Here is a 27,492-nt window from a genome sequence, read left to right as displayed (position 1 = left end):
ATAAGATCCCACCCTCCCTTCAGAGCGTCTCCAAAAGCTCCTCCAAAACACATGAACGTGCACAGCCAGAGCAGAGTCAGTGTTAAATGTCTCAAAGCACATAACATGAACGTAAACAACTTAGAGTTTTGAGGTTGAAAAAGCGTCAATGCAAGTGAATGAGAGAAAATAATTATTTTCTGATCACGTTTGAATTATGCCATGAATGTGAACATATGTTGTCTGTGAATTTTTATATAATTTCTCATGTAACGAGTTTGACAGTATATTGTATGATTCTTTGGCTAGCAGTTGTGGAATAAACATAACGAGAAAGACTTCACGTCGCATATGTGACGTCACCACATAACACATTTTCCCTCCACAAATCACGGTGCGATAATCTAAGGAATTAGGTCGAGATGCCTGTGTGTTTTGTACCCAAATGTCACCATGAAGTGCACCAAAGACACAGGCATGTTTAGCGGGATCCGTGTGCTAGTGGTGGTGACGTATATCAAACGCGTCGAAAGCAGCGAAGAGTTGAACAACTCAGAGTAGAACGTCACAGGTTGCCATTTCTTAATTACATAATTACGACATGGCGTAAAAGCAGCATAAGCTGGTTGTTTTGATTCAGGAGGAACTGTAAAAGTTGGCTGTTGTTTGTTTGCGGGGCTCGGTGACTGACGTCTGTCTACAGCTCTGCATAGCTTCATGGAACCACGTGTGATGTCTGGGTATGGAAATACAGATTGACAGGCAGGTACGACATCCTATCATTGTATTCGGACCAAATGCAATAACTGGATGAACATTTTTTGGTCCTGAGACTTCCACACAAGATAAATGTATTTAAAAAAATATATGTTTAGACCACTTATAATTTTGATTGCTATCAGGATGTGAAGAAAGTTGCAACCAGTATAAAAAGTGTTTATGAAAAACAATGCCCTACCCTACCTTTAAAGTCACCACAAAATCAAAATCGACAATTCTTAATCTTTATGGAATATTGCAGTGTTTATTACAAATGATTTATTAGTGCACATCATTATTTTTTAAAGTCCATGTGTCCTAAACTTTAATCAAAATATCTTCCCCTCCCTCTTGCAGTAACAAAATCTCTTCTGTGATGACGTGTTTACTGACGCTAGGGTGGGACAACCTGTCTTCCACATTTAGAAGCAATAGCAAACAACAACAATCCAAACAATGATGGACAAAATCAAGTCTTGTCCTACATTTTTTCTTGTTCGAGAAGCTGTTTCAAAGAGATATGCGTCACAATAGTGAAGACAAGACCATCGCAATTTTCAAATCATGCCGACTTTAAAGGTGCACTCATTTTTATGTTTGCATTTCACTGCCTCATGTAATGTGTATACTGTAGGCCTATATGATATTTAAATGTACACTGGCAGTTATATACTTGGTCCTCTCTCGTCCGTCACTGTCACCTCTCCTCCCTTTATCCTTCCGGTGCTTCTCCATGAGACTCGAGACCGGTGTGGTGCACAGGCGCGCGTGCTACCGGCCTCGCTCCGTTCCCAAGGCTCTCGGCCGCACACTTGCCACAGTATCATTTCTAACAATGTTGGTTTTTCATGTTTTATGGGGACATTGATAAAAAATTATGATTTTTATGCTGTACAAAATGAAGTTTTATGTAACAAAGTTCGGGAGGAGCACGTTCAGGTAATCAACCAATCAGCTCAAGAGGAAGCCGGTATAAATAAAGCTTTTCCTCACCTCCTGTCTCAGACAAGTCTCAGCATCCCTCCACCACCCCATCACCTCACACTCGGAGCTCGGAGCCCTCCCCCGGACAGAAAGCCAAATAAGCATAAATACAACTTTAGATTTCATGTACGTGTGAACTCGTGAACTGTACATTCTATCACCTAACCCTAAACAACCCTGACAGAAAATTCTGTATTTTTGCATTTAAAAAATACATCACTTTTTTGATTTATAAGCTGTTTTCCTCATGGGAACCAAAAATGATATTTTGATCCCACAATGTAGGGTTTAACAGGACCACACACACACACACACACACACACACACACACACACACACACACACACACACACACACACACACACACACACACACACACACAAATGAGGTTCAATTCAGAGTTTGTTCTGTTTCTTTCATTAACCTAACACAAAACAACTGACATATAGGAATACGTCCTAAAACGTTATTATAATAAAAAACGTTTTTCTTTGCTTGTCGAATATACATATTATACTTTAATTTTTAAAACTATGTATGATTAAAAGACTTTTATTTTAAAGCTCGGTGTGAGTGAGGCAAAGGAAGTCGACCCACAGGCTGGTTTCACATTTCTCTTGAACGCAAACAACACTGGCGTCCGGGCGCTGCTGCGGTACCAGTCGTGACCGCCCGACTGCTCAGCTTTTCACGGCTCACAGATGTAATTCGTCGCGTACCACGGACTGGAACCGACCAATTTACACCCATTCACAACCGGGCCACGGTTAGGACATATTCTTACAATCATACTGTCAAAATATCAGCGACTTTTTCGAAGTCACTCGACCAGCTAACGTTAACGCGCGTTAGCAGGTTAGATGTGATTTTCAGAGGCGCAGAGAGCCAGTATAGGAGCAGCTCCGCGATGTTTTTGTGCTTGGATCGTTAGTTTGTCACATTGAGACGATATCAAGTGTTTGATTTGGTTTTGAAATGGACGTGTTGACACCTGTATGACGGATCATTGCTCGGAGTAACGCTGACCTGAGCGCTGCTGAGTTGGCTAACTGGAAGGAGCAGCTCAATAACTTGCCCTAAAGTTTTTGTGTGTTCTAAGTGGGGCTTCCATGTGTCTTTCCTCAGGCTTGTGAAGAGGAAAACAGGACTTAAGTTTTGACATTACAGATGCACAATAATATACAGCCGAACATTTATAGTTAGGGATACATTAAGGACCCTTTTGCCACCCGGCCTAATAAAACTTGTGAGTCCTCGGACTCGATTTTGCACATTTGTGCTGGGAACAATATTGTTGTAATTCATTAGCTGAAGGGTTCAAGTTAATCTGACGATGTTTTAATGCTGTAATTCCAACGAAAACTCGCCAGTTTAATTTCAGAAAGTCACATAGGAAGTTGACATTCAATGCTGACACCCTCCGATAGGGTTTGTCGAAAGTTTTCAGTAAAATCCGTCATCCTGTCGAAATTAAACAAAGTATGACTTAATGACAGGACCTTTTTACTAATCTGTGCTGGTTTGGGGGTCTCACACCGAGCTCAGGATCTCTTTACAAGTTGGACTTTGGACAATTCTCATCGTGCTGTGCCGATGCCACATTTGATTGAATTGTGAGAGCTGTGAACACGTTCAGTTTCAGAAAATAAACTGTCAAATTCAACCTCAGAATATGTCGACGAGGACACCACTGTTACCCATGATTGACCACTCCACTGGCCAGGTGAGTCTAATCCATCTGTTTAAAAAAAAAAGGAAGATTATCGACCCATTTATTAGATAAGTTTTGTTCGTTTACACATTACTTACTTTGTATAACAAGCTTTGTTTTCTTTCAATACTATATTGTCATGTCAGATCTTGGCCTGGTTAACTAGAATAAAATACAGGAGCTTATGATTCTCTAGTTTAACTATCAGCACTGGGAAAAACCTCTTTAGCTGCTTATTTTTGACTGGAAAACGACTTAATAAGAAAATGCTTTTTTATTATTGTTGTACAGACAGGAAACCACACAACAGTCTTGGCTAACAGTTTTCATCTTTACCACAAATAGAAGAGGCTTTTCTTTTTAAATGTCGAGTTCATTCTAGATATTATTTTGATATGTTGTCATGATTTCTTTTGTTAGTGTTTGAGAAGATATAGGCTAGGCTATATCACCAGTTTACTTTCTGTACCATTGCAAGATCAGTGGTTGGGAATTCAGTGTAAATTCCATATAGCCTAGATGTGTAATTGCCTTGTTCTGCTTTTTACTTGAAGTCAAATTTATTTGTATAGTGTTTTGCTGAATACACATTGTTTCAATGCAGATTTTTAAAGAAAATTATGATAATATACAGTAGTATACATTTTGAGACAAACAGTTGAGATTTGCTATATAGTTTATTTTGCTGTACACAGGTCACTGAAGTTTGCCAAGTAAGACTTGTTCCTGGATCAACATAGTTGATCCTGCAACAAAAAATTTAGTCCTACCCATAAAATCAGAGGGAAATGATGAGTGAATAACACTGATGTAGAAGCACCTAACCTTTGGTTTAAGCCTACTCTTGACATAAACTGTAAACTTGTCCCTCAAATCTGATTGGTTGTTTGATCAACACCCTTTAGACAAAGTATACTCTATGTATGCGGATGAATTTGGATGTACGCATGTATCCAACTTTAGCTATATATAGAGCTGTGCACTGTGCAGTAATGTATTTTTACATTTTGTGATGATATAAACAATCAAGCAGGTGAGATTTGCTATATTGCATATTTTGCTTATGTGGATGACTGGGTGTACTATATGTATGACAATAACAGTGGATTATACTTATTAGGGGTGCTCCGATCAGGATTTTTGGGGCCGATCACCGATCCCCGATTGCTGGAAGCTGTATCACCCGATACCGATACCGATCACCGATTACAGGGTCTATTTGAAGTCTTCTATTTATCATGTAGCATTATTTATTAAACTATATTTAACAACAATGTACATTAACTATTACAATTAAGAGAAGCAACGTATCATGAATTGACAACGATGTATTTATTGGCAAGCAACATGTCCAGCATATTAACTTAGCAGCTTGGTTATTGGGAACAGCTTAGGGCTTGACAAATACGACTTTCCTTTAGAATATAAAATAAAATAAAAGATAAAAGACAGAACATCTGAGTCTTTAAATTTAGCTTTAGACTACTTTAAAAACTGCAACAATAAAGGTTATAGCCAAAATATTGTTTTGAGTCAGATCAGTTTTTCTAATACACTTAAAGGACCACAGGTAGTAAAGTGCACAGCAACAAAAAATACATATTACTAACTACCATATCTGTGACTGTATCTATCTATAACTTTGCTTTTTTCTGGGAGGCATTTAGAGAGGGAGAATGAGGTAGAGAAAGAGAGAGGGGGGATAGAGATTATTAGATTCATATCTCCTTTCATATCTCCTTATCATATTTGAAGAAAATACCAGCCTACACAAAAGAATAACACAATTACACTATTCATTTCAGTAATAGCTCCTTGTATCAATAATTTAGACCAAAGATACATATTCTTGCAATATGAATTAAGGAGCCTACTAGAATAGTCAAACAAATTTGTATCAATTCTGAATTTAAACTTTTTAAATACTCATTTCATTTGCATGCTCTTTAATTCGCTCTGACAGCCACACAGCACGCGCGCGTCCTCGCACGCACACACACGCGCACACACACAAACGAATGTGTAAATTAAGTTTTCTCCCCTCGGATCGAGGATTGTAGCGATGCTATACAGGCGCTCAGATTCAATGTCACGGAATCTTTTCTGGACCGCTTCCAATAACGTGGCTTTTGACGTTTTTACACCGTGGTCAGTCTCTGCGGTCTTCTCAAGAAGACGAGTTAAAGTTCTGATGGATGGTATAACATCCTTAACGTGACTAACCTTCAAATGTCTGATGAGGTCGGTGGTGTTGAAATGTTTTGCGTGCTTTCCGCTTCGTGGGATTTGCTTGGTACGTTACACTCACTCATTGCAGATTGCTAATGTATTGTTTTTTTCACACACCTTGTAGAATTGCCAGACCGGTGGAGCCATTTTTAGCAGCGCGTAAAAAATTGTCTCGCGAGTTTTGCGTCATCTGATCGGCTTTTCTGGATCGGCCTTTATAGAGACCGCCGATCAAACATCCCAAAGCGATTATCGGCCGATTTTGATCGGCGACCGATCAATCGGAGCACCCTTAATACTTATAGTAGTTGTTAGGGGTGGAACGGTACACAGAAGTCACGGTTCGGTTCATTCCTCGGTTCAGACGTCACGGTTCGGTATGATTTCGGTACAATGGAGTGAAAAGCAAAACAAAAATGCAGAAGGCATTTTTATAAATGTCTTAAGCCTTGTATTTTTTAAATAAGTTTTATTAATAAAGGCATAGAACCAGTTTTTTTGTAGTGCACTGACAGTAGTTTTATATAATTCGTTTATAAATTAAATTATTAAAAAGACGAAAAGACCTTGAGATATGTTTGGTAATTGTACCTGAATGAATTTAAAATTAATTTGCTATTTCAGATCAATATATTTGTTTTCCTTCATTTTAATTAACCCTAACTTTATTCTCATCTGAATTATAAATAATTGATTTCCGTATAAAATAATACTACCATTAAAAACTTTTGTTAACAGTTGTAGGTTACAGTTTGACAAGAGTTTAGAGTGTGACAAAAGCACAATGTTGTGTTTTATTGCGAGTTACAAATATAAGTAAACAATTTGCAGTTTTAATGATGTCCTGTATGAAAAAAATGACGGAGTATGTTTTTATGTTTCCACTGTTCATCGCCCGTGCCTCTCACACACACACACACTGTTTGATCGCGCGATTCGCGCCCGCGCCTCTCTCTCTCTCTCTCTCTCTCGCACGCGCGCGCACACACACACTGTTCGATTGCGCAATTCGCGCCCGCGCCTCTCTCTCTCTCTCGCACACACACACACACACACACACACTCCAGCATTGCAATCTTGATCGCAGCCTGTTCATTGCTGCGTTCACAGTCACACCAAAAGCGAATAGAGCGAGATTGATCGCTATTTAAGAGGGTTTTTTTTTATTTGTACCGTGTATTCTCCGTGCAAATTCGTGCACCGAACCGTGACGCCCGTACCGTTTCGGTTCAATACGAATACATGTACCGTTCCACCCCTAGTAGTTGTAGGTTGGAGTTATAACTACTTTATAAAGACATTTGTGGGTGAAGTTGGGTCAGTAGGTTTTAAAATTATGCGTTTAAATGTAAATCAATTGTACATCAGTTTTCCAGCTTATTTTTCATGGTTGTAGGTACTAGTCTTGCCGCGGTAGGCACTGTTACTGGTCTTACTCTTTGTTCGGCCATACACCGATTACATTATTTGCCCACTGTGGCACCGCCCACACTGTCGTTTTTCTTTTTTTCATAGCAATTAAAATTATTTAGTTCAGTTGGAAAACAGATGCTCAGCTCCATATACAGCACGAGCTGCAGAGTCGCAGCAGGAGTCAGATTTCACTTATCACGTGACGAGTGTAAGGAGAGATGACTGACAAGACGGTGGCGGAGGATTTGGTGCGCAACATCATTGACAAATATCTTATCTTAAAATGTGTGGTCAGTACCCCCTCTACCTATTCACAGATTAGCCTACGCGTGATCACGAATTTTGAAGAAAGTAAAAAGTGAGCGTGCATTCAAAAGCGATTTAAATACCCCGCATATTGATAGCTGCTCCCTGATGCCTGCAAATTATAGGCCTACACAAAGTAAGGTCGCAAATTTAAAAGCGAAAGTTAAAAGCTAGCATGCATTCAAAAGAGAACCCCCCCTGTGTTATCGGTAATATTGGTGTTGTCACAAGTTTATACTAAATATATATAAGTGGTGTGTTTTAAACTGAGCTCACAGATCTTGAAACTTGAAATAATTTGAATGTTCTTAAACCCATAGAAGGAACACTAATAGCTTGTTTCTAAGGTCAGTTTTAACCAAAAAGACTGATCCTCTTTCAGTGACTCACTGGCAGAATTGTACCAACAGTAAGCAGCTTGCAGTTGAAATCTCATGAGACTGAGTTGAAGTCAGTTTGAGTGTAAGGTTTGTTTATAGTGGAGAAGATGAAATGTGTGTCTTGCTAATTCATACCAATCGTCCTGTGATTTGCAGTCTGAAAAGGTTGGTCAGCACTTTTCCCTCAAGAACCTTTCTTGTGGTTTGGGGGAATCGTGTATAATCTGTTTGGCTTGCATGTAGTGTAATGATTTTAATCATCTTTTTTTAGGTCAGATAAAGACTTATTTTATATTTTATTTACTCCTTAAGCAATGCTAGGAGTTGTGGTTCTGTTTATCTGGGCAAAGATTTGTGACCCGGCCGCAGCCCTGTCAGTCTGGACTGGCATTTCCAGTTGGGCATGGTTTGGGGAGTGTCATTGGAGCTGTGGTTTTATTTTGAATGTTTAGTTAATCTTCATGCACAATGTGTTTTTCAAGCCTTACCTAACCAGATACTTATGGGTCTGGAAGGTCATGGGAGAAAATCACAATTTTGTGTAATATTTCCTACAAAACAATCATGATTTTGAACTTTCATCCTTCACAGGGCTCAACGCTAAGGATTTTTTCTACTTGCCCAGTCAGACCAGTGGTTCAAATTTTTACTTGCCCTTCCAACATTTTCATGGACTCCAACAGAAAAAAGTAATTAATAAATAAATAATCAAGGCTCGAAATTCGGCACGGGTTATGGGTATTGCGCATAATTTGAATCATTCCCGCAGGCCTTGCTCTTATGATGCGGGAAATTCCCGCAAACATTCATTCCCTTTATCATGTAGGTTGTATGAGTAAATGAATCCACAGATTATAAGATCAAATCAGTCATTTTAAAACTTTCTGCAAGACGCAATTTCACAAACCGCTTAAGTGATTCAGCGGTGCTGCGTCTTCTCTCTCTCTCAAAATGGGTTGCACAAGGCAAGCGTCAAGCGCGCTGCACGCGGCGATAGCAGACTCTCGGTTCGGGAGTCGAGGCAGTTGGCTGAATTCTCACTTGCACAATTGGACCAATGTTGCATCGTCATTAATGTTTATCATTTGCACGTCTTTTTTGATTTTAAACTATTCAGTACTCCCGTGCTCTCTGAGCGATGATTTTCTCTGCGCACAATACATAAAGCCGCGACCTTGTAAACACAGTCGTTTATGTCTTAAACAGAAACAGTTGAGAAATGCATGTAAAGAGTAAATGGATCTGTGACAGCAGCCTAATATGTGTCTGTCTTAATGTTGATAAAACAACAAAAGATTGCTTTAATTGTTAGAATCAGGATTAATAATAGTATTTAATTTATACAGGACTAAAAGACTATCCAGTGTTATTTTACATTTGATTACTTTATTCCGTTTATGTAGTATTTCTGAATAGTGTTAGACCTACCAAAAAACTTTTCTCTTGATTTCTCTCATTTTCATTTGTACATTTATTCTATTGTATTTATTTGTGCTACTTTTTTCAATTTAATTCAAAGATTGAAAATTTTGAAATCAAGCTTCATTGGGTTGTGTAAACTCTTGAGCAACAAAAGTACCCCATTGTAAAAACACAATTGAGCAAACATTTAGGTGAGATAAATGTAATTTAAAAAAATGTCTGGAAATGCCCATTTAATAGGTCCATTTAAGTTTATGGTTTAAGGTTATGACACCAAAAACTACTAGCTTAACTAAACTAAGCCTTTTATTTAGGTCTAAACTAGATGTTCAGGTACAGAAATAGTAATCAAATGTAAAATATCACTGCATAGTCTTCATTAATCCTTATTACAGTTATTCGCGCGATGTGAGACATGATGTTGTGGGCACTGCCTCTCAGCCCACGAATACTCTTTCACATCTCCCTGAGCTTGAATGGACAAACACACAAAATTATGTCAAAATGTCTTGGAGTACTGAACTGAGAGACGCAGGTACTTTCGCTTCTGCTTGCGCTATATAAGTTGGCAAATGGCAAGGCTTAAAAACGCGCAATTTATCAACTTCCGTGAAGATGCAGCACTGGCCCCAGTCTCTTTCACGGTGGCCCCGGGCCATTGGGCAGTCCTTATTGTAGAGCCCTGCTTCAGTAGTTTTAGTCTCAGTAGTCTGCTTTGCCACTGAAAAAAAAACAAAAACATTTTCTCATTTGACTTTAAGCTAAAATGTTTTCAGTCATGTGCTGTAGAAGATCACCTGTAGTTTGAGCGTGACACGGGCATCTCAGTCTCTCTAAGTCTGAAGCGATGTAGCATTTCACCAATGGGGGGATGTTCAGCTGCCGTCTATTTGTGTACTGGCTGCTACCTCCCTCCTCTTGAAATAGTCATGTTGTGATAAAAATACTGATAAATGACAAGCTGGCTCACACCCCTCCTTGATTTCCCCCTCCCCCTTGTGCCAGTCTACCCTGCTGTTTTCCCCAGCGTCTCAGACAGTTACCCTCATTCGGAGCCTCTGCTTCTCCTTGACCTTCTAATGCACGGAGTGCCGATGTTGAACGTGGTTGTGAGCTGTAGCTCAGCAACATTCCCGCAATCGGTGTCCTCTTTCGGGTCTGCGTTGTGTCTTCGGGGTGGTTTTCATATCCTAGTCAGATATTAGTCATTCATGCAGACCTGAATGTCTTCCTTCAAGCCTTTGTAATTAAAAACCGTCAATTCAATAGGATGTGTGCGCCATGTGTTGCTGCTCTTTAACCAATGGGGCCTTACCGACACTACCGTGATAAAGTTGCCTCCCAGATAACTTGTTTGGTTCTGTTTACATAATAGGGTAGAGTGGGGTAAGATGTGCCACTTTTTACTGATGTTGTCTTCTAGGAAAGAGGAGGAGAAATTTCAGGATGTTTGCTATCATCTGAAATTAGATTAACATGTCTGTAGTGTAGGGCCATATAAATGTGACCACCAAAAAAGTATGCTAGGTCCTGCCCTAGGAAATACTGTCATGAAATACTATTAGTTGAGCTATTGGCACTGCTAACCCCGAAGCTTCTAACGCACATTACCCCACTTTTACCATTTGAAAAAATAAATATATATATTTTTTACATTCATAGCATTTTTTTTAATTTATTATTTCTCATATAAATGTTTTATTGTAAACATTAAATACATATAATTGGTGAATTGCTGTATAAAAAAATATAGATTTTGCTTTTGATCTGGCATGTAGAATGTATGTGATTACCTCTATTTACAAGTAAAACAAATTATGCACTGTTAAGGAGATGAAACGGCTTACCCACTGACACGTCTTACCCCACTTTTCCTTGTGTGTGTGTGTGTGTGAGTGAAATGTCAACTGCAGGTCTCTATTATAAGAGAGACCGAAGGCTGAGGTGAGAATATACAATGAAAAGAACATTTTGAGAAAGAGATCTCCATAGCAACATGAAACTTCAGATTTACGCCATGAAGGTGAATGCAGTCGAATCTTAGCAACACCTCAGTCATTTTCTGAAATAATGGTTTTTAGTTGGTTTGTATGTGTTACATACTGTCCCAATAAAACAAACCCCTCCTGAACGTTTGTCAGCTCTGACGTCTGTGATAGGCCCTCGGTAACTAGGCCATAAACGTCAGTGGTGACAAACACTGAAACTAATCTTGCTTAGAACACCCTCAGATTGTTCATTGAGGAATCGGAGAACTCCAACCGGTTTGACTGATGATATAATGAGGAGTCTCAAGTCCTGATGAACTATAAGTCTAGTAGTGGAATGGCTTAAATGAAGGGTTGTGTATTGTAGATGTGGAGCTGGATCATCTGGTTGGTTTTCCCACTGGTGCTAGGTTAAAGGAAATAAAGGTGTTGGGCAAAACTGGTTTTTCTAGGAGACAGGTAGAGCTAGTTTATCTGTAGCACAGTGGAAGCACATAGTTTGTATGCTGCCTTCTTTCTTTGGTTATAAAGATGGTTTTAATTGATAAGCGTCTGTCCATTTCTTAGGGTTTAATTTGTCTTCGAATGAGCAGGATTCCACCTGGTCTGGTCTATTCTGTGGCAGAAATGAGTATTTTATGGATTTTTACTGATGGGTGTGGCACTGAACTGAACTGCACTGATTTTGGCAGATGTTGTCCTGAAATCACGGCAGAACTATGTTTTTGTTTTGTTATAACACATCAAATTCTACCATTTACTATTATCTTCCAGAGACCCAATAAAAAGGGACGGACCATGCCCATGGCATGCACATAGACTGTGTGTCATGGATGCAGGTTGTTTCAGCTCAGTTGAGGCAACAATTAAAATCGATTTGAAGCTTTAAATGTCTGTTCGTGTCCAAGATTTTATCTTGAAAAAATTATTGGTAGAGTCGTTCATTGATCTTTGACTAAAACATACTAGACTCATGGCTGACTCACAAAAGTCATTCCTGTACAATGTGATCATGGTTGGAGAGTCCAGAAAGTTTGTGTCCAGAAGAGTTTTGGAATACCTCATCACATGACAGAAATATATTATTACCCTGATCTCATAACATGCCAAATTGTTCTTGATGTAAGAAGTTTAGGCCTACTTTAATGTGAAAATGAGTCATAAACAGTTTAAAAATAATTATCAGTAGTTGAATTGAGTAATAATTAAAAATAAGACAAAATTAAAGTGACCGGTAGCCTAGTTTTAACTATAGTTTTATTGTACATTTTTTCCATTTAAAGCTGTAGCTTTTTTTGGGTTAAAAATGATCCAAAATACATATTTGAGAAAATACATAACCAGCCAGTGTTCAAAACTATCTGCTTGCCTTAGCTCGATTCAAAGCGGTAAGCTTGTAATAATGTTTTTAATTCCAGTGGTACTGGTGGATTTCCGCGGGAGATTCGAGCATGTGTTTGCGTCATTACGTCACATCTGTACACATAAAGGAGTCTCGGCTAGTAAGGCTATGTTGCGTGTGAGGATGCTGGAGGTGGAGATTTATAGCCTTTTCTCACAGCACTTGATATAATTAAACTTATCAAGTTGCGACGTTCGTCTGTTATTATAGGACAACTTAGTTTGAATAAACGAGCAGGCACTGATTAGTTACTTGATCTACGTTTATTTAAAATTAACAGCAAGACAACTAGAAGTGAATGTGCTTTCCATTAAATGAATCACACACAGTAAACAAATCCTTAACAAAAAAAGCTTTGCAATGACCTGGAATTTAGACACGCAAACTGGGTGGCGGTGCGGTGACGTACATGCTCGGGCAGATTCGGCTTGAAGTCGTTCATCCTCGGATGCGGCGCCGCGCGCTGTTACAAAAAAAGCCTTGCACACAGCGAAGCGAAATGACGCCTTGCGCACCCAATGCGTCATTTTTACCGCGTGCACCTTCGCGCTTGTGCGGACCATAGACAGTAACGGTAGAGATCCACTTTTGCGACACGACAGCCGCGTGTTGTCGCGACGCCTCCCCACATTTGTACTTTGATGGGCGTTCCTCAAGTTTACCGCTATGGGTGTGGTTTTGAGCCAGCGGCCAGTCTAAAACAGAGGACCGTGAGGGTGCGGATCCACTTGTCCGTGCGATACTTCTGTCGCGACGCGCTCCGCTTTATTCCTATGGGTGACGTCACGCGACTTTAACGTGCCCGCAAAGCATCCCGGGAAGGCGGCGCTTCATTTGGAAAAATGCTGCGCGTCAAAAAGCTGGCCGATGCCCATCTTTATGCAAATGAATTCCGTTGAACGCAACTATCCAATAGAAGTAGAGCATATGGAGACGGGGGGAAGTCTCTCGCAGGTCCTCTGTTCTAGACTGGCCGCTGGCTCAAAACCACGCCCATAGCGGTAAACTTGAGGAACGCCCATCAATGTACAAATGTGGGGAGGCGTCGCGACAACACGCGACTGTCGTGTCGCAAAAGTGGATCTCTACCGTAAGGGTGCGGATCCACTTGTCCGTGCGATACTTCTGTCGTGCCGTGCTCCGCTTTATTCTTATGGGTGACGTCACGCGACTTTAACGCGCCCGGAAAGCATCCCGGGAAGGCGGCGCTTCATTTGAAAAAATGCTGCGCGTCAAAAAGCTGGCCGATGCCCATCTTTATGCAAATGAATTCCGTTGAACGCGACTATCCAATAGAAGTAGAGCATATGGAGACGGGGGGAAGTCTCTCGCAGGTCCTCTGTTCTAGACTGGCCGCTGGCTCAAAACCACGCCCATAGCAGTAAACCTGAGGAACGCCCATCAAAGTACAAATGTGGGGAGGCGTCGCGACAACACGCGACTGTTGTCGCAAAAGTGGATCTCTACCGTAAGGCCTGGGACACACTGGCTGCGTGGCGTAAGCGTCTCAGCTGCGTGGCGTGTCCGTTTTATTTCGGCTCCCATGTTAACAGGTTAGAGCTTGCAAACTGCCTGCGTGATACGCGCGTCTCAGGAAAACGCGTGCATGCTAGAAAGACGCTGCATGCTAGTCAGACACGCTTCTGGTGTGCAAAGACACAGAAAACGCGACGCAGCCGCCACGCAGCTGACACACAACAGAAACGCCACGCTCACGCCTCGCAGCCAGTGTGTCCCAGGCCAAAAAGAAACGGGCGCGTCGAGTATAAACAAGGCTTTAATCCATGTTAGCGCACGCTCTGATCGGTCAAGGGGCACAGAGTAGACCTCTCCCGAATCTCCAGCAGTAGCAGCCTCAGAAGCACCACTAACTCCTCCTCCGTTTCCCTCGTAAGCTGATATTAGTATTTAAACATTCTCTATGATAAAAAATGTTTGTAAAAAATAATTTAATAACACGGTTTTGGCGGTTATAGAGTTCTAATGACGGTGTTCAACTATAACCGTCGGTCTCTCACGGTTATATAATAACCGTCACACCCCTAGTTGGTCATACTTCCAAAAAGAATAATCTGTGATTCTGAATGCCAGTATCCACACCGTGCGGTGACTGACAGCCTCACACTCTCCTCAAACATTGTGTTCATCCGCGCTGTGCCGTGCCGAGGGTGTTGAACTACAACTCATGTAAAGTTGATAATTCCGCGAATGACTGCAATTGCAGATTTCGAACAACGATGGCGACAAAGAGGAAAAACTGCGGACTGCAGCTTTAAAAAAGGTATAGGTTTATATACTGCTAAGAAAAATCGAGAGTAAAACCCTTTCTGACGATCTTAGAGGTCTTTTCTCTAATTCTGATTTTATTTATTTTTGAACATGTCAAAAATGTATTGTTTATATATCCAGCTAAAGGTTTTATCTACCTTATTTTACCTTATGTTCATTCATAAGGGTTTAAAATAATTATTATTAGTAGTTAATTAATAATAATAATGATTGGGAAGTCAAAATTAAATAAATGTGAAAAGTGATAATTTTAAAGAAATATGGATTATTATTAACCAAATAAAACATTTCTAATGATCTTAGAGGCCTATTCTCTGATTAAATTTTTTATACTAATTTTATTTAATAAATGCTCTTCAATTATTCTAATGATCTACAGACAAATAATAATATGAGAAAAAAAACTGAACCTAAATCATAGTTTGTTGCCAACCTAATTCTCCAGTGGTATTTACTGTAGTGATTAATAAAATTAATAAAATGTTCTGATTATAGTTTTGTTGAATGCTCATCCCTGAAATAATTGAATCTAACATCCACAGTTTTTTACAGTAAGCTCCTTAATCTCTTCAATTCCTTTAAAATGTAGTCCCTCTTCTACATAAGTAAGGTTGCAATGACATCATTCATCTAGCGTTCTTGTATGTTTGACTCATTGCTAGTGGATCAGATTAACTGGAGAAACCTTCAGAAGGGCTCAGTCTGCAGTTTGTCTTCCTCCAATCCGTTCCATTGTCTTGTTTCCCAGCTGTCCGGGCATGTCAGCTTTCGTTTCCAGAGGGCTTCTTGAAGCCTTGTCTTGCTCCACCAGCCACTCCTCCTGACAAACCCAGACACGTCGCTTCCTGTGTATGACCTGGAACCCAAATCATTTTGCCTTTTTTCTTCTCTCTCTCTCTCACTCTCCTCTATCACTGTACTTCCGGGAATTAGCTTGACTTCCTGTTATGCCGCAGTGTGTGAGGAAGCTGCTTTTCCCAGCTCGGACCCCCAGAGTGATCAGCATATGGATCTTATTTTAGGCAGAGACCTCCTGGCCCCTGAAGTCCTCCTCAGGGTTATTCGTCTATTTGCTATCAACGCTGGGTTTTTTGTTTTGAAACCATCCTGGAGTATCTGTCTTCACTTCTGTCATGAGCCTTTAGATTAAACTCTTTGCAGAAGGTATTTTTATGGACCCAGAAGCTAAAAACTAGAGGTACATTGTTTTGATGACTGAATTAAATTAGTATATACACTGAAATTAAATTACAGGTGGTCATTAAAGTACAGGTGGTTTATAGTATAAATTCTTGTGCCATTTGTTTTTGTAATGTGCATGTAAGACCTTACAATCTCGTGTCAGTGTGCGAACAGGCACGGACACAGCATGTTGTGTGACCCAGAAAGGGTTATAGCCAAGTGTTTTAGCCAAGTTAGCATGTCCAGTCATTCTGTGAGGATTTTTTCCAAGATTTATGCACTGCTTTTAGTCTTTTATGTTGTATTTGGACATTCATCTAGATTATTTGCCTAAAGTAGTGGCATTTTTTTATATTCTCTTTGTTTCAAGCCATAAACAAAACCGAAAACATGACAGAGCCACATCTTTATGACTTAGGGGGCCGTTCGCATAGGACATGTTCTCTGCACTACTTTTTTTTATTGTTGGTCAATGTTTGTTGCTTTTTTTCCAGCATCAAATTTTTTAGTATGTTATTTCAAGTTAAAAGTGGTTAATCTCTGAAAATATCTCTTGAGACCAGGGTGGGAATTATGTAATTTTAGGGGCTAGGCCATTTGGCCTCCACCTTTTCTTTTTTTTTAGGGGCACCAAGGCCATATGACAGGGCACAAAGGCCATTGAGTACAATTCGATGGTTTTCCCATTCAGATTGATACCATAACATCCTAATTTGGAATAAGACACGGATTATGACTTTTTTAAATAAAAAATACTTTTTTTACCTTCTGTGATCTGATTTGGCTTCAGATAAAAAAAAAAATCAGACAGAAAATATAATATTTTATGTATAATCAGGCATGAAAACAGTTCAGGGGTGAAAAAGGTGAGAAGGATATTACCCCTCTAGGGGGGTCCGGGGGGCATGCTCCCCGTAAGAAAATTTTATATATTCCATATTTTAAAGCATCAATCTGATGAATTTTTAGATGCATTTTTTTGCATACCAGCGCAGTTAAAAAAAAAACAACAAATAAAAAACAAAATGATCATAACCAATCATGACAAAAATTCTATTATAAACTAGATTAGTGGATAACTCAGCAGTAAAATTTAGTCTAAAAAAATCACAAGTGTACAATAATTTTATCAAATCTGAACATTTAGTGAAAAAAAAACATTATTTACTGGGGAACAAATAAATAAAACGTTACACATTGCTCTTTGTATTGTTGTAAAATACATGAATGAAAAACAAGATAAAAATCAGAAAGATCAATTATTTTATACATAGTCTAGGCTACTATAAAATTAAGATTTTTTTTTAAATGTATATCACAGCTGTTTAATGAGGCAGCAACATATGATAGATAGGACAGAACAAAAAAGGCTATTAAGAATCTTTCATTGCGCAAAAGTATTATATGATTATGAAAGGATCCAACACAGTGCGACACAAAGCGCCTATGCGCATATCCCGAGCGCAGAATGATGCGCTTGAAACAACACAGTCACAGCGCGCAGCGCGTCGAGTCCGCATTGAAAAGTTCAAAGCACAAAGACATATCGATATCGATGCGTAGTGTATTATACAGTATCTATCTATGCAATAGTTTATTGAGCCTTTTCTTTTAAGAGTTTTAAATTTCAGTTACTGTGCGCGTGAAGAACAATTATAGTGCTCCAGTGTTGTGATCTAACAGACACACTATAGAAAGTAACATGATTAAGTTACAGCAATACAGTCCAGCAAGATAGTAATTTTATGCGAAACCATAGAGCTTTATCTACAGATCAAGTATAATAATATTATAATATTAACATTGAATCATCTTGGAGAGGGTTATCTGTAACCGAACGCGACGCGCTGTTTGATGCTGAATGGAGAATGACTGACAGTCGCAGCGGAGGGAAAAGTTTTCGTGAACTTGAATTTAATGACTTAAATTTCTATCTCTCATCATAGGCTAAGTATAGTTTGGCCATAGTATACAATTCTATTCAATTCAATAAAATATTATTCCTGTTAATAGAAATCTGATGTAAACTGAGAATATATAAATATTTCTCCAAATCTGCACACTTTTGAGCTAAAAGCCGTGAGTGACGTTGTTTTGTGAATCGCTGTCATGACGACAGCACAGGAGTTTTTTATGAATGGGCAGCCCAGTCTCATCCCAAGACGTCATATGTCTGACGCTTTTGACCATACGTCAACATCCGACGTTTTAGGGTACCCTTTAACGTCAGTATATGACGCTATGAAATCCTAACCCTAACCCAGACCTAAACCTACCCGCGTCATGTAACTGACGCTAAAGGTAAAGCGTCAGACATATGACGCCCTAGGATCGTCATCTAACTGACGTTAAAGGGTACCCTAAAACGTCGGATGTTGACGTATGGTCAAAAGCGTCAGTCATATGACGTCTTGGGATGAGACTGTGTTAGAATGGGAACGCGATGGGGAAAAGAAACGCTTCAGTGCGCCGACGCACTGGTTATGACACTGCACCTGCGCGAGTCCACGAACTAATTGAAGTTCAGAGACTACTTGGGTGGCCCACTATGCTGCACTGGCGCTTTATACATGGAACTTGGACAGGGCCAGGGCACACAGGCCACTGTGGCCGTACGATGATTTTTTTTTCACGGGGCATGAAGGCCAAAGTGTAGGGCAACGGCGGCCGTGGCCGCGGTATAATTCCCACCCTGCTTGAGACCCTTGTTTATTTCATTTTGTTGGGCTCTTTCTATTTGTTTTTGAATCCTTTGTGTTGCATGTCTGTTGACTTTGTTGTTCGATCTAGCCTTTTCTCTCTTAGGTGTTATTTATTGTGGTGTGCAGTAAGATTTCTGTTTGACTTCTGTTGGTTTTCCCTTGCTGCATCTGTGTTGAAGCGATATAGATTTGGTTAGGTGATGGTTGTTTAAATCAGTGTCTGAGCAGCAATACTGCTGTACTAAAGGTCAGAGCTCTGTGTTTGTGTGTGCATTGAGTGTTAATCTCACTGCAGACCCTTACAGTACATCAGCTCATTGTGACGTTCACTCACTGCAGTATCATTACACTTCCCTTTTGTCAGGAAGAGGAGGCAAACTTGTTTGTGTGAAGGTGATTGTCTATAAGTAGGTGAATCGCACAAAAGAAAAATGTCTGGGTCATATTTCACACTGAAATGGATAAAAAATCGTACAAAATAATCTTACAATATGTAGAATAATAGATATTTTTGTACACACACACACACACACACACACACACACACACACACACACACACACACACACACACACACACACACACACACACACACACACACACACACACACACACACACACACACACACACACACACAAATCATTAGTTGGTTTGCTTTAGCTAGAAGTTAGAACACATGAAATACCTGAACAGGCCAGGTTTGTCGAGTTTCACATTTGACTGAATGTTAGAAACAAGTCAAAAGATTGGTCCAAACAGTTGAGAAGATATGATTGCCCTTCACAAACAAGGAACAGGATACAAAAAGATACACTGTTTTTACATCTTGTTCTGTTCAGTTCACTCACTTAAAAAAATTGAGTAAACCCGTTGCCTTAAAATTAAGTAAATGCACGTAAAAAATTATGTGACCTTGACAATTAATATTTTCGATTAAGCATGAAGTTTATTTACTTAATAATTTTAAGGCAACTGATCTCTTTTTACAGCAAAGGCACTAAATGTTCCTAGAGACACCGTTGGAAGCATAGTTCGCAAGTTCAACATTTAATGAACATTGGTTACAGTACCTGGACGGGGCAGAAAAAGGAAGCTGTCAACGGCTGCAACCAGTTTCTGAGGCAGGTTCAGAAAAACCCTCGAGTGACTGCAAAAGACCTGCAGCAAGACTTAGTGGCCACAGGCACTGAGGTTTCAGCTGCACTGTAAGGCATGTACTAAACGCAGAACTCCAAGACATACACCACTATTGACCCAAAAGCACAAGAAAAGTTGGCTCCAATTTGCTCAATCATATAATTGAGCCACAGAAGGTTTGGGAATTCTGTTCTGTGGAGCGATGAAACAAAACTGGAACTTTTCAGCTAATTCCACTATGGATTAGCGGTATGTGTGGAGGAAGAAGAATGGAGAATATGCTGTAAAGAACACTGTCTACAGTGAAGCATTCTGGTGGCTGCTTTGCATCCTCTGGCACTGGAAACCTGCAGTGTGTGGAAGGCAAGATGGATTCATTGAAGTATCAGGAAATCCTAGGAGAAAACGTCATGTTGTCAGTTAGGAAGCTGAAGCTTGGGTGTCATTGGACCTTCCAACAGGACAATGATCCCAAGCATACCTCAAATTCCACCAAGGCTTGGTTGCAGAAGTGTTGCTAAGGGTTAGTTCACCCAAATATGAAAATTCTGTCAGTACTTAGTAATTACTCACCTTCATGTTGTTCCAACCCCGTAAGACCTTCGTTCATCTTCGGAACACAATTTAAGATATTTTTGATTAAATCTGAGAGCTGGCTCACCCCTTCATAGGCTTCTATGTAATTTCATTCTGCCGGCCCAGAAAAGTTAGTAAAAATAAAATAACGACTTAATTCAACTATTCATTTTCTTCTGTGTGGGCCTCTTATGTGAGTTCACGAGAGCGCCACGATGCATGCGCGAGAACTGAGAAGATGAGAATGATAAAAATACTAACTTGATATTAACCATGTAAAGCTTGAAATAATTTAAGTCTGCTTTTTTTTTGTATACAGTATATTCAAATTATCGAATGATTTTTTTTTTTTTTATCTAAGACTATCTTTGCTGATTTTTCTGCCTGTGTAGCGTTCTGACTATTTACACCAAATAATGGAGTTTTTTTTTGTGTGTGTGTGTGTTATGAGGATTGTGTAATGTTTAAATAGCACTTAAGAGTCTATCAGTGATGTGCTTCGTAACCCCTGAATGACTCACCACCAGTGATGGGTGTGTTTAGCAGAAGTGAATTCATCTGGCTCTACGAGGTTGTTATCAGGAAGATGCGCCAACTAAATCACAGACCTCATCCGGTGCTTTTTATGTGACTTGAAATTAAGTTTCTTTAGATGTTTGCCATCCATACACAAAGGGCACCCTTAGCACACTGACATACGGACACAAGCCAGACTTCAGGGACAGACTAATATAAACGTGGTGGCAGTAACTGTGTTTTGAAAATGTGCGACGATAGACAATCGAGGATCTGTTTGAATTGTATGTACTCACCTTACTGGTCAACATCCTGTCCTCAAAATACTGCTCTAATGTGAGCTCATACACAGGGACAGGCCACAATTGAGGCTCTGTTCCCCAATCAACGCAGAAAGAACCGAGTGTACCTCACACCAGTCAAGAGAAATTCCCATGGTCAAACACTACTCTCTCTCTCACTCACTCCCCATCAGTTTCCTCTTCTTTTTTTCCCCTTGACTGCTGTCTGTCCTGTGACCTCTCTGTCTTTTGTTATCTCTGCTGGTCATGCACTGAAATGAAAATACTGGTCTGAAAACCAAACTGAATGTGTTAATTTTAAATTAGCCTTTGTTTGGAATAACGGAAAAAAAATATCTCATTTCAGTATAGGGCTGGGTGATAAAACTTTAACGATAATTATCGCAATGTATTTTTCACACACCCAAAGCGGTCTCACTATGGCCTAAGATGGCGTTTAAGATATTACAATAAATTACATTTTAAAACATAATATATTAGAAAACTGTTATTTTAAATTGTTGACAGTATTACTGATTTTTTTTTTTCTCTTTTTTTTCTGTATCAAACAAATACAGCTTTGGTGAGCACAAGAGACTTATTTCAAAAGCATTAATAAATCTTACTGACCCCAAACTTTTGAGCAGTAGTGTAGATCATTGCCCAGAAGGGTCTGATATTTGTACAGAAATTTATATTTTCAGATGTTTCTCTTGTATGAGAGAGAATTCATCTGATGTGCTACATAAGATAGATTTGTATGCTTTGTGCAATCATTGGATTGTGTTAATAGCCAAACGCTTGAACAAAGTAGGTTAAGTTTGCCATTTGGACTTTAAAAACAGCTAGAAAAGGCAAAAATAAACTGAATATGCAGTCACATTTAACTTCATTTAACCACACTTCTTTAGGCTTTTAGACATTGTGCTTGTCTGAAGATGTGTTTAAACAACTGTTGAACACGACCTCTTTCCCAACTATATATCATCCATCAACAGCTGCTGTTTACTTGAGTAAACCTGAACCATTTAATCTGCTTTTTTATGGTCAGTGAAGCTGTTATTGGATGTCAAAGGGTTTTCAGTTCTCATTTTTGGCCAAAATGTTCTGCCCGTTTTCTCTTTCAGGCAAAAACCAAAAATGATTTCTGATGAAATTGTGGTGCATCCCTAATCTCTGCTCTCTTTCACAGTCTCTTCCTATTTCTACCTCACTCTTCATCTCTGCCTCTCTGCATGTCTGCTTAGTGTGAGAATCAGATGGTGACTGACGACAGTCCTATCGAATCAGAATCACTTGAGCTCTTATAAGGATATTATTAAAGCAGTGCTCTGCAAACCTCCCATCTGTGCGTTTAAGTTCAACTTTCATAACTGTTCCCAGGTGAAGAACTGTGGTCTGGAATAGTAACAAAAAAAAAAAACACTGGCCTAAATTTTTTTTTTTCTCTCTCCCTTTGTAGTCTCACTCCGACTCAAAGCCCGGAGGGCGCTGCATCATGCCCCTCTCCACAGCAGACGAGCAGCCCCACATCGGCTGCTACAGGCTCCTGAAAACCATCGGCAAAGGCAACTTCGCCAAGGTCAAACTGGCCAAGCATGTCCTCACTGGCAAAGAGGTGAGGATTGAGTTTGTTTAACCCCCAAAGAAAAATATGACAAGGCAAAAACCGTTGGCTGTTTAATTGGCATGTTATTTGTCGGATGAGTGGAATGTCTTTGAGGCCCCGTCCACACTACTGCGTTTTCGTTTAAAAACGGAGACCTTTTGCTACGTTTGCACCTCCCGTCCACACTAAAACGGCAAAACGGAGAAGTTTAGAAACGCTGCCGACCCGTTTTTCGCTTTGAATCTCCGGAGGGCGTTTTAGTGTAGACGGGTCAAAACGGAGAACTTTAGAAACGATGACGTAGTAGAGGCTCTCGCTCGGCTCTATGATCGGGTGTCATCAGTCATGGCGTATATCTTTGCTAGCAGCTGTTGTACAAGTAAATTCTGCATTTTACAACGCTATAACGGCCTACATGCGCCGGAGTCAAGCTATTATTCGAGTGATCTGTGACAATTCCCATGTGCAGCGGCGGCGTTGACCGTACGGAGCGTCGGTTTGGGGTTAACCCAGAGCATGGTGGGATAATTTTATCAATGAAGTTGTGTTTACACCGGGACGCGCATGCCCAGTGTTGGTGAATGGTCACGTGATCCGCGTTTTCAGTCGTTTTAATGTGGACGGAGATCAATTCTAATACGCAGCTAAAACGCTGGTGTGGACGGAGATCGTATTCGTTTTAATTATCCATAATATATAATAGTATATAATAGTACATAATATATAATAGTATGTAGAAATGGCAATATTTCCTAGTAATAACATTAAATTGTATTGGTTATTGCACACAGGTTATCGGGTTTAATTTACAAACACTGTCAAATATTTGAATTTAAAACACTGCTAATTAATTACCGTAAAACTTCAAATAATAGCCCGGGCTTTTATTTTCACAAATCGTCGAACTGCACGGGCTTGTATTTGAGACAGGCGTCTATATGAGACAGGCCTTTATAATTTAGTGTTTAGATGTTCATTGAGTGTTGTCTCTAATCTCTAAAAATCTCTAAATGCTCCACGTGAAACTGCGGACTTCCGACCTTTTACTATCGTGTCAATTGATTTTGATTAATATGCGTGAAGGAGAGAGAGCAGGACAGCGCTCGAGTTGTTTGAAGACGTGAGAATGCGCGCGCGCGGCCGGGGCGCTCTCTCTGCTCGTATGCGCCCTGTCAAGCGCAGCAGTCATTCTATTCTACATCACTCACCGATCAAAAAAGGCTTTGGCGGGAAATTTTTTTGCTTTGGCGGCCGCCAAAAAGCGAACGATCTGACGGGTTTTAGAAGATTAAATACAACCCGAAACTAAAAAACAGACCCGGCCTCTATTTGAGACCGGCTTTTATTTACCCAAACCTGCAGCCACACCAGGCGTGTAAAAGAGACAGGCGTCTATTTGGGACTTGGCTATTATTTGAAGTTTTACGGTATACAACTTGGACAAAGTGAAGAAATCCTATAAAATACGTTTTCTGACATTTATTTTGATAAAGTCAGCATGTAATAGAAAATCACCCTATTTTCTAAGTGCATATTATTGATCTTATTGTGATTTCTATTCATACATGTTTTAACTTTTTTATTTTTTTTAATGGAAATATCATGACTCAACAGTCTTCTCTTTGGTTACCTATGCATGCCAGACTTCTCCAATAGTTGTCGTCTTAAACTCTGCTTGCGATCAACTGCAAGCTCACATTCACATCTGCCGCCATCCAATCAACTTCCAGCAAATTGGACCAAGTCCCCGCTCAATGTTTGTTTATTTTTCAATAATTTTTCACATTTCACAAGAAACGATCTGTTGCTGCTTCCGTTACATCACAAATTGAAGGTGCTTTATTACTAAAATCCACATGAAAAGAAAATTAGCTTTAATGTTTTAATTAATAGTAATACATAGGTGCATCTGTTATATCCAAGCGGCAACCTCCCTGTCTCTCTTTTGAAACCAACACGGAAGTGAATTAAACTGCAATTCATCGACTGACAGCAAAAGTGAGTCAAATATGTATCTCCCCCATGTTGAAATGCCCAACTTTACAGCAGAATTTTTTTTTACAGCCTGGAGCAAAAAGTGGTTTTGGTCTATATAGCTAATTTTGCCCTTCATGACAACTGTGAGGGTGGTGAATTTTTTTTTACAACTCATCCGTTTATATTATATTAAGCCTTACAGTTCTGCATAATTAAGGGCGTGGCCACTTGAGTGACAGGTGGATTGCGGCTGCTGTCACTGCTACCCGTTTGTCTGCTGTCTGTTAGCGTCACCCTCAGCTAATTCCATTGGAGTTTAGATTTAAAAACGTCTATAGGTATAGAGACCACACTCGTTATGCGGTACTGTTGCTCTCACGGAACAGATATGCTGCTTTAACTTTTTAGTGTTAAATAAAAAGTACCGTCAGATGAAATCCTGCAAGTGAGAGTGCTTTCTCTCCGTCCATGCAATAGATGCACACCCTCGAATGAGCGCTGATTTCTAGTGCATATACTTGAACTTCTGAGGTAATATCTTTGGTTTAACCCATTTGAGAAATTGAGAGGCGGCCAAAATCAGATTTTAAAATGGACTGAATAAAGCTCTTTACGAACTTGACGTGCAATGCCATGCTGACTGACATGTATGCGCACAAATCACTGTCACATGCCAGGGCTCCAGGTTAACTTTTCCACTGGTTGCACTGGTGCTACCAACTTTCTCAGTTGGTCGCACCAGCATATGATTTGGTAGCACCTTTTTTTTGCTACATGCCATGCTATTAATCAATGCATGCTGATGAATAGTGGTTTTAATGGACCAAGGCTAGCAAACACTTTCTGTGTTGCAGCAGAAATACCTAATATATTAATTATCATTGCCAAATTTCAGGATTTTCATGGATTTTGGACAGTAATTTTAATCTGTAATTTTAAGCATTTTACATTTGAATTATATACAATCTATCTATTTACATTTGAATCATATTCTATCTATCTATCTATCTGTCTATCTGTCTATCTATCTGTCTATTATCATCTTTCTATCTATCTAATTTATCTATCATATTTCTATCTATCTAAAAATCATTAAACATTCAAATGTATGCATTACATTTTAAAAGATTAGAGTATTTTAATAAACTGATACAGATTTTTCGTTATCAAAGTTTATAGTTGTAACAAAAAGCAGAAATCTCACACTCCTTACTTCTGCATTTTATAATAATTTCCTTTTCCGCTGAAAATATAACCGAAAAGACGTAGGAGGAGGGGGCTCTGTGTTTCGTGAGACCATTTTTATATGCCTTAATTCGTGAATTCGTAATTGGCGCGTTTCACCATCAGTGTGCAATGCGCGTGACGTCTACGTTCGTCAATAAATAAACTGCACGTGTCTTGCGGAAGAACATTGTAGACGGAACTTCTCTCCGTTAATGTCTATGGCGAGTCACGCAGGCACTGGGCTACTCCGCAGCCGAGACGACCCCGGGATAAAATAGTCCGAATATAAACACTTATTATAGGCGTACCGTAGTGATTCAGAATAAGTCAAAAACACGGTTTGGAAAATGGATTCATGATGTAGCCTACTCGTTCATTTTGAACATAAGTTACGGACTGCAGCAGCTGAGACAACGGCGTTCTGTTGCTCAAGCGTCCACTCGCACAAATGCGACCACATAACATTTTAACTCGCACATTCTCAAAAAATGGTCGCATATGCGACCAATTTGGTCGCAGTCTGGAACCCTGCATGCACAAGCTCAGAGCAATATTTTAAGTTACTGCATGATAATACATTTTTAACTAGCAGAATAATAATGCATCACGATACACATAGTCTCACTTTTAGTTACGTCTTTTAAAGGAGAACTCCGGTGCAAAATGAACCTTTGGTCTAATAAAACATTGGTACCTAGTCAACCTTTCTCTGAGATTTGTTTTCATGATAATCAAATGTAAAGAGTTTTATCTCTAAAAACTGTTTAGCGTATAACGCTAGTAATAGGGGCATATAATAAGTAAAAAGAAATCGCTAGTTTATACCACTAACAAAGCTCAAAATAGCCCCACACTAACACAGTAACATAATGAGGGTCCCTACATGCAAAACGAAGCATTGAGAACTTTGTAAGTGTACAGACCGTTTAATAAGAAGATAAAGATAAAGACATGCCCACTTCGTGTATACAGACAGGAGCCATCTTTGGAAAACAGTCTCGACTAATCAAACCACGAACGATGTGCTAAGTGAGCTGAACTGTATGAAGTTCAGTGAACTTCTGAACTGTATGAATGGCGTTCGTGGTTTGATTAGTCGAGACTGTTTTCCAAAGATGGCTCCTGTCTGTATACACGAAGTGGACTTGTCTTTATCTTTATCTTCTTATTAAACGGTCTGTACACTTACAAAGTTCTCAATTCTTTATTTTGCATGTAGGGACCCTCATTATGTTACTGTGTTAGTGTGGGGCTATTTTGAGTCTTGTTAGTTGTATTAACTAGCGATTTCTTTTTACTTATTAAATGCCCCCATTACTAGCGTTATACGCTAAACAGTTTTTAGAGATAAAACTCTTTACATTCGATTATCATGAAAACAAATCTCAGTGAACGGTTGACTAGGTACCAATGTTTTATTAG

At 39.5% G+C, this 27,492-nt stretch overlaps 1 protein-coding gene across 3 annotated transcripts in view; it reads left to right on the top strand.

Moving 5' to 3' along the window:
• Positions 1-2,687: 2,687 nt before the first annotated feature.
• Positions 2,688-27,492, top strand: part of mark2a (MAP/microtubule affinity-regulating kinase 2a) — a 49,371-nt gene continuing 24,566 nt past the window's right edge. For all 3 annotated transcript variants that reach the window (XM_056261971.1, XM_056261970.1, XM_056261969.1), the window contains exons 1-2: positions 2,688-3,445; positions 22,720-22,875. In XM_056261971.1, coding sequence (XP_056117946.1) covers positions 3,395-3,445; positions 22,720-22,875 — 207 coding nt within the window. In that variant the 5' untranslated portion in view covers positions 2,688-3,394. The remainder of the gene's footprint in view (positions 3,446-22,719; positions 22,876-27,492) is intronic.

Source organism: Rhinichthys klamathensis, unplaced genomic scaffold, assembly GCF_029890125.1.
Source record: "Rhinichthys klamathensis goyatoka isolate OS25496 unplaced genomic scaffold, OSU_Roscu_1.1 h1tg000191l_1, whole genome shotgun sequence".
Lineage (NCBI taxonomy): Eukaryota > Metazoa > Chordata > Actinopteri > Cypriniformes > Leuciscidae > Rhinichthys > Rhinichthys klamathensis.
The sequence above is the reverse complement of the archived record's forward strand: the minus strand, read 5'-3'. Positions and strand labels throughout refer to the sequence as shown.